General features: G+C 35.3%; 1 protein-coding gene across 17 annotated transcripts in view; it reads left to right on the top strand.

Moving 5' to 3' along the window:
- The window catches only part of LOC107700732 (transcription elongation factor A protein 3-like), a 15,459-nt gene extending 10,638 nt beyond the window's left edge, over window positions 1-4,821 (top strand). For 12 of the 17 annotated variants that reach the window (XM_016502509.1, XM_016502506.1, XM_016502502.1 and 9 more), the window contains 10 exons: window positions 1,035-1,094; window positions 1,266-1,331; window positions 1,417-1,488; window positions 1,628-1,687; window positions 2,874-3,034; window positions 3,146-3,202; window positions 3,314-3,468; window positions 4,056-4,202; window positions 4,583-4,654; window positions 4,760-4,821. In XM_016502509.1, coding sequence (XP_016357995.1) covers window positions 1,035-1,094; window positions 1,266-1,331; window positions 1,417-1,488; window positions 1,628-1,687; window positions 2,874-3,034; window positions 3,146-3,202; window positions 3,314-3,468; window positions 4,056-4,202; window positions 4,583-4,654; window positions 4,760-4,768 — 859 coding nt within the window. In that variant the 3' untranslated portion in view covers window positions 4,769-4,821. The remainder of the gene's footprint in view (window positions 1-1,034; window positions 1,095-1,265; window positions 1,332-1,416; window positions 1,489-1,627; window positions 1,688-2,873; window positions 3,035-3,145; window positions 3,203-3,313; window positions 3,469-4,055; window positions 4,203-4,582; window positions 4,655-4,759) is intronic. The other 5 variants (XM_016502516.1, XM_016502515.1, XM_016502514.1 and 2 more) reach the window with 1 other exon arrangement.
- Window positions 4,822-7,117: the final 2,296 nt, after the last annotated feature.

Here is a 7,117-nt window from a genome sequence, read left to right as displayed (position 1 = left end):
CATGCGTATCTTTCAGTGAAGCACGGTTCTGTGATCAGCAGTAAATCTCCATCCGAAGGCCAGAGGGTGCTCTCGCGCTGAAACTCCAAATATGCCTCACAGAAGAAACCCAGGAAATGCCTGTAGCTGGATAAACAGAAGATTTAACTGTTTTTATTGATTCAACGTGACTAATAAACACACGATTATGACAAAATATGGTTTATCTGAGTTCTTATTATTATAATTTTCATTAAAATAAAGTATATTTATAATGCAGTGCCTTTATCACTGCTTAGAATACTATGAAATATGTTGCGTGCCTTATTTTGTGTAAGAAGCCACATCATCCCACAGAAGGATTTGATTCAAACACTCGACTGACGTTATGAAGTGAGTTTGGAATAAAAACATGTTATTAAATGTGGTATTTTTACATGCTTTCAGATGGAGCAGCATTTACTACACAGAGCCATAGTTCACTGAGAAGCTATGCAAACAGCTGTCATTATCGCGGACGATTTCTTCGATTTCATAATCGCGCAATAATATCTGCAATTTTTTTTTGCATAACTTGTCAGTGAACTACGGCTCTGTGTAGTAAATGCTGCTCCATCTGAAAGCACGTGATGGAGATTTACTGCTGATTACAGAACCGGCTTTACTGACAAAATGCGCATGACAATTGCATTCGATTAATCGTGCAGCCCTACCCTCCACCTTCCCCAGCTCCACCTGTATAGATCTGCTACGAGGTGATTCATGTATGCTATATGGGGGTTATTTCATGTATGTTATATTTGCAGCAGCAATATTTCTTACATGCTCACAGCAGCATGTTGTGGATGTATTGGCAGTAGCAAGTCTCGGTACTGCTCTGCCGCAGCAGCAGCGTAGCAGATCTATTCCGCCAAGACCAAATACATTAACATTGTCATGTACATTACCATGCCAATCCCTCCGAGAGTTGTCATGACAGAACTATAATTTGAAGTCTTTGTGGTGATAATAATTGGATACCATTCCATAGCACTGAAACGATGCTTCTTTTTCAGAAAAGACACAAGAGACAGTAAACCACTCAAAAGGCCATCAATGAAGATCAAGATTGAGAGGTTCAAATAAATGTTTTGCAACAGAGTGAAGGCAACAGAAGTGCATGCATAATTCCTCATTTGTCTTGGGAGTTTGAGGATGGTGGCGATTTGCAAGACTCATGGTTTCTTTGTGTTCATTAAAACAATACAAATTGTCACCTTTATTCCCAATTCTACTTTTATTTCTAGAAAAGACTCCACAGATTCCAAAAAGCTCCATTCTAGAAAGCTCAGCCTGGATGGACGGAGAGACAGGTCTGCTCATGCATCACTCATCATTAAAAATGCTGAAAAGATGTATGATATTTTCAGGCATTTGTGTTTTACACTTTCACTGCAGTAAGGACTCTACCGACTCCAAGTCAAGCCATCACCTTTTGAAACGACAATCAAGTGAACTTAAAATGGAGAGGTAACCTGTGATAGTAATGCAGCTGGTTTTGTAATGCAACAGTAAAGTATTTAAACTTACTGTTCTTTTTACAAAAATGCATCTCATTCATGTTCACCACAGGATGTTTACTATAAACTCTCATGTCTTATTTCTCCAGGAGAGATTCTACTAACTCAAGGTCTGGCAGCTCACCTCAGGCCAAGAAATCTAGTGAAAGGCAAGAACTAAAATTACAGTAGCCTCATTTAGCTGTGACCAGCATGCCGTATAGCTTTATTATTCTTCAGGGAGTTCTCTGCCAATGGTGGCATTATGTTCTCACTCTCATCCTTTTGGATGGGCTTAAATATACTTAAAATTCTGCCAGCTCAGTGTCCCCGTTGTAATACACCACAAAATCCATTCATATGATAAATCAAGAAATCACAAAAATAACATTGTTATACAGATAATACATAATACTATTGAGATTTTCAGTGTAAAAAGTACAATTTAAGTCTGTTGTTTTAGTCCATGACTTTCACACTAAATGTTATTTATAAATTATATTAAATTTAACCCTCATGTTTTGTACTGGTCATTTTAACCCAGAGAGGGTTTTCTTTTTCCCAAAAATGCTAGTTAATGTTATCGCATTGGACTAAACCTTACTGACTTTGCATACATGGGGTATAACTTCCTCCCCAAAACCGATATTTTTGTACTTTTTGGGGGTATTTTTTCCTTTCCTCACCTTGTGGTGTTCCTTGTCAAAAATGACTGGCCTACAAAAAATTACACAAATTTCTCATTATGCTATATTAATACCAAATAATTTTTATTTATTTTTTTCTTCCCCAAAGAAAAAAGTTGACAAAGTTTAGATCCAAGATTTACAATCAAGTTTTAAAAGGCTGGTCATTTTTGACCAGGAACAAAGGATTTTCAGCACTGACGAGGTTTAAAGCTGGAATACACTACACAACTTTTAAAAAAAGTTGATTTGATAAGGCATCAAATAGTTGCCGACTTTGTAAATCGTTACAGAGGAAAAACTCGAAATCATACACTAAACGACTGAGGATCACATACATTACCAGACCTTCAAGTCGTTCCAAAGACAACAAACTTATGCAGAAAAATGTGCCTTATTGCAAGGTGTATGAAAAATGAAAAAAATATGTATACTAAATTCTCCATCATACATAACGTGATTTTCTGTGATCTATCAACTCCGACTGACCAAATCTGCAGACTTTTGGCATCTAGAGTTCACTCCTCCAGACTGTAAATCGGGGCATAAATCTGCACAAAAGTCGTGTAGTGTAATCCAGCTTCAAGTTTAAATGAAATAGAATTCTCATTTCCTATTGTCACATGGACATTTAGAGAACTAAAGACTCCTTCCTGTATTCCACATACAGCAAGAGTAAACCAGAGACCCCAAGGACGCCCACAACACCCACAAGCCCCCTTTCCCCATCGTTGAGCTCCAGTGTGGGTCCTTTATCTCCTCACCTGCAAACCGGGGATCCCATCAGGGACAAATGCATCGAAATGGTGGCCGCTGCTCTACGTACAGATGGTACATAAAATATAATGACAAACACTTGACACTCACACAGACATGCTGACATATATTGTTTTGATGCCCATTATTGCGCAGATGATACTCACAATATGCTTTTCCTCTTAGATGACTACAAAGACTATGGGGCAAACTGTGAGGGCATGGCGGCAGAAATTGAGGATCATATCCTTAGTAAACATATGTGTTGACTAAGTCAAACTAAGTGCAGAATCCTCTTGAAAATATTGTTTAATATTTGCAAAGTGATCTCCTTAACAGTCTTCCTCTGGCTACATATCTACCAGGAGATAAATGCCACAGACATGAAATACAAGAACAGAGTTCGCAGCCGCATAAGTAATCTCAAAGATCCCAAAAATCCCAATCTGCGTAAAAACGTCTTAGCTGGAGCCATCGAGTTGAGTCGCATCGCCATCATGACTGCTGAGGTGAACTGCACATTTTGGACCTCTTAAATAATTGAATTAAAAAAAAAAAATGATGCATTACAGGTTAAAATGTGTTATTCAGCAAAAATTCCTCCTGATTTCTGAAAAACAAGTTTGTTCTCAAAATCTAAGTTTGTCTTTAAAGGCATTATTACACTGCAGTTTTTTAAATCACTGTTTATGTTTTCCAGTAAAAATATCCAGACTTCCTTAAAAAAATTGTAAAATATAATAATAAATATAAAATGTAAATATAATTTTGTAAGAGTTGTTTTCAGAGAATATACGCTACTTTTTTTTTGGATGATTTTAATGGATTCTTGAAAGTATTAATTTTACCTGCCCTCAAATTTTTATCTTAAAATTAAGTTAGGTATTTGCCCAAAATGGTATTATATTTATGCTTAAAACAATAAAAACAGATATATATAAACAGATATTTTTATATAAATATTTGTTTACAGTGCAGTGTTAGCCTTTGAAATTAAATGTTGTCAAACAGATATTTTCCATTCAGAAAGATGATATATCTGAAGTCAATGCATGATCTACTGTTTATAAATAACAGTATGCTCTTGCTGTTGTAGGAGATGGCTAGTGATGAGCTGAAACTGTTGAGGAATGTGTTGACCCAGGAGGCCATCCGAGAACATCAAATGGCAAAGACTGGAGGAACCTCCACTGACCTGCTGCAGTGTGGCAAATGCAAGAAGAAAAACTGCACCTACAACCAGGTACATCAGTGAAACTTATCTTAGGATTATTAGCTTTAGATATGTATAGTGCATAAGAACCTAGTAGAATGACTAGTCATAGTCTGAGTAATGCACACTTTAAAAAGGTTTTTAGGGTTGTCCCTTTGGAGAACCTTTGAAATTGAGAGTCCTCTTGAGCAGATTTTACAAAGAACCCGCTTGAACCATTAAATGAGTCTGTGGTCATTTAAAGAAAATTCTTATTAAAAAGTTCCTTTGTAACAAGAACTCTTGTCTTATTGAAGGAAAATGAAATGTGCTTATGAACTAATACCTGCTTCCATTATTGATTTTGCCTGTCATTGTTTTTAATTTCTTGTGAAAATAAATATACCGATAAATGTTTTGTACATTCACAGGTGCAAACCCGCAGTGCTGATGAACCAATGACCACCTTTGTGTTGTGCAATGAATGTGGTAATCGCTGGAAGGTCAGAAAATTATGTTTTAGCTTATGTATTTGCTATGTACGGTATTTATAAACAAAGTATTGTACAGTAGAACAATGTAAGTAACACAAGTGCCTTTTTTTCTAGTTCTGCTAACCTGAAGCAAGAACTCCAAGAACAATGACGATGTAGGATTCCTCCTTTTTTTTTGAAGATAAAGTAATATAATGTTCTATTCTACCAGCAAATGGCCCTAAATGTATAATATGTAAATTAAATCTTTAACTTTACAGAGGAACACAGCATTGCAAAGAATGTGTTCTGTTTATTCATAATTGAAGTGAAAATTCATTACCAAGGAAATGTAAATCTGTTTAAATTGTACGCTTTTATACTGTTTTTAAAATGGCAGAATTATTTTTTTTACTTGATTAATCAGTTTATTATACAGAATCTTATTGGAATCAGATGTTAAAAAACAAAGAATGAAATTTGAATTTGAAAATTTAACATGTAATTTATGAAGAGAATCCTGCTCTATCTCAGATGTAGCAGCTATATATTACAACACAAATAATTCTTTTAAATGGATGTATTTTTATTTTTTAATAATGATGATAAAATAAAATATTGTAGAGAAAATAAATGCAAAAACTTGGTTTACTTCAAATAATAAATGTAATATTGCTTTGAATAAATTGTTATATTGATTTTTTGGTAGTATTTTTGCATAAAAGCGTAGGACTGTTCAGGCACAGCCACTGTTGTCCAAAGCTCATCAAATATGCTTGGCCTCTGTTCAGTCAGGTGTGACTGCGCTTGTCAACCTGCCTGCCCTGTGAAAGCAGAAAATCCCACGCATGTAGACGGTACACACACACACCTGCACACAAATAATGAGATGCAGAACTGCAGTGCTGATTGATTCAACAGCTCCACATCATGCTGTGAAATTCTCAAAAATACAGAGCGAGTCACTATTGGATTAAATGTCCAATTGTATTATGCTGTAGATGGTTATACTGCCTACGTATGTAAATTAAATACAAGTAAACAACACGCATTTATGATGGAATCCATTGTCGCAATTGCCCATGTTATTACTAAAACATGCTATATTTTGAAACCTAAATTATAGTCCCTTTCTATTATTTTGCAATAGAAATAAATTATTGTTGTACCCTGTGACTCACATAAATGAAGATTAATAGAGTTTGAGTGAGAGCCATTTTTCCTTGTCTAAACTGGCAGGGAAAAGTCTGCCCCATGTGTCGTTATTCATGGGCATTTCCTACTGACGCACTTCTAGCCGAGCTAATGATGCCCCTGTCGCTATATTTTGGGTTTAATAAGTACCCTGGTCTCTGCTATCCTCAATGCACTGTTTGAAACGAGATGAGTAAGTCTGTGTGAAATTATCCCTTTTAGCACTGAATCTTCACTCAAGTTTTATTACTCAGTTTACCAGAGTGCCCACTGATTACAAGCGAATGGAATTAAAGGCTGTTAATGCACTTTTGACAGCATTTCCTGTGGCAGAAAAGGAAATGCCATTGAGAGGACAGCATGAAGCAGTGGATAACTATGCCAGCGCTGTGCAGTGTTCAGCTTCTCAGAAACCACAAGTTATTTCTCTCAGGCTTGAGGAGATTATTGGAGGCCCTGCAGGTAAGAGAGCTCCTCAGTCATTTTGATGCTTCGATTGAGTAGAGTTATATTATGGCTTTAGCATATGTGGAGAGCCATGGGTATTGCTGTAAGCATCAGGAGGTAAAAATGCAAATGAATACAAAAACAGATCAAGGTAAGACTAAAATATGCTAATTGACACCTCACACGTGTGCACACAAAAATTGGTGTAGGATTTACTTTGATACAATTTTCACTTATTGAATTTCACAAAAACTTACAGAGATACGGCAAGTAATGCCGTATAACGGCATTCTGAAGTAGAAAAGATCGTTTTGAAGTAGAAATTGTTTTGTAAAACAATCTTTTTGCTTTCGAGAAATTTTACGGTGCAAGACAATTCCTTCTTTTCCCTATACATGTTTTTTTTTCTGTCCAACTTACACAACTAAGACTCAGTTAGTGATTGTAGTGATAACCTAATAAATAAATTAAAAAAACATTGTAAATAATATTGTAATATTGTTCTTTACCTTGTTGCTAGGCAGATTTTTTATTATTTTTTTTACATTACAATGAATGAACTGTAATGAGCTTTAATATAATAGCTATACAGGTTAAAAAATAAATAAGATTAAAATCAATATATAATATGCACATATTTATTTATTTTTGAGAAGCTGTGTAATAAGCGGGACCGACATTTTTACAGAATAAAACTGGGAGCTTTAGTTGCCAGAATAATTGTATAAATTAGTAAAATGTGAATAACTTAACAGAACAACCCATAAAGTTTACATTTTAAAACTTTTTAGAACTTGTAATTAAAGAGCGAAAAAATTTAAACCAGTAAATCCAACAGCTCTTTTCTGATTA

Source organism: Sinocyclocheilus anshuiensis, unplaced genomic scaffold (assembly GCF_001515605.1).
Source record: "Sinocyclocheilus anshuiensis isolate Anshui unplaced genomic scaffold, SAMN03320099.WGS_v1.1 scaffold782, whole genome shotgun sequence".
Classification (NCBI taxonomy): Eukaryota; Metazoa; Chordata; class Actinopteri; order Cypriniformes; family Cyprinidae; genus Sinocyclocheilus; species Sinocyclocheilus anshuiensis.
Note: the sequence above shows the minus strand (reverse complement) of the source record. Positions and strands in the feature narration are given on the sequence as shown.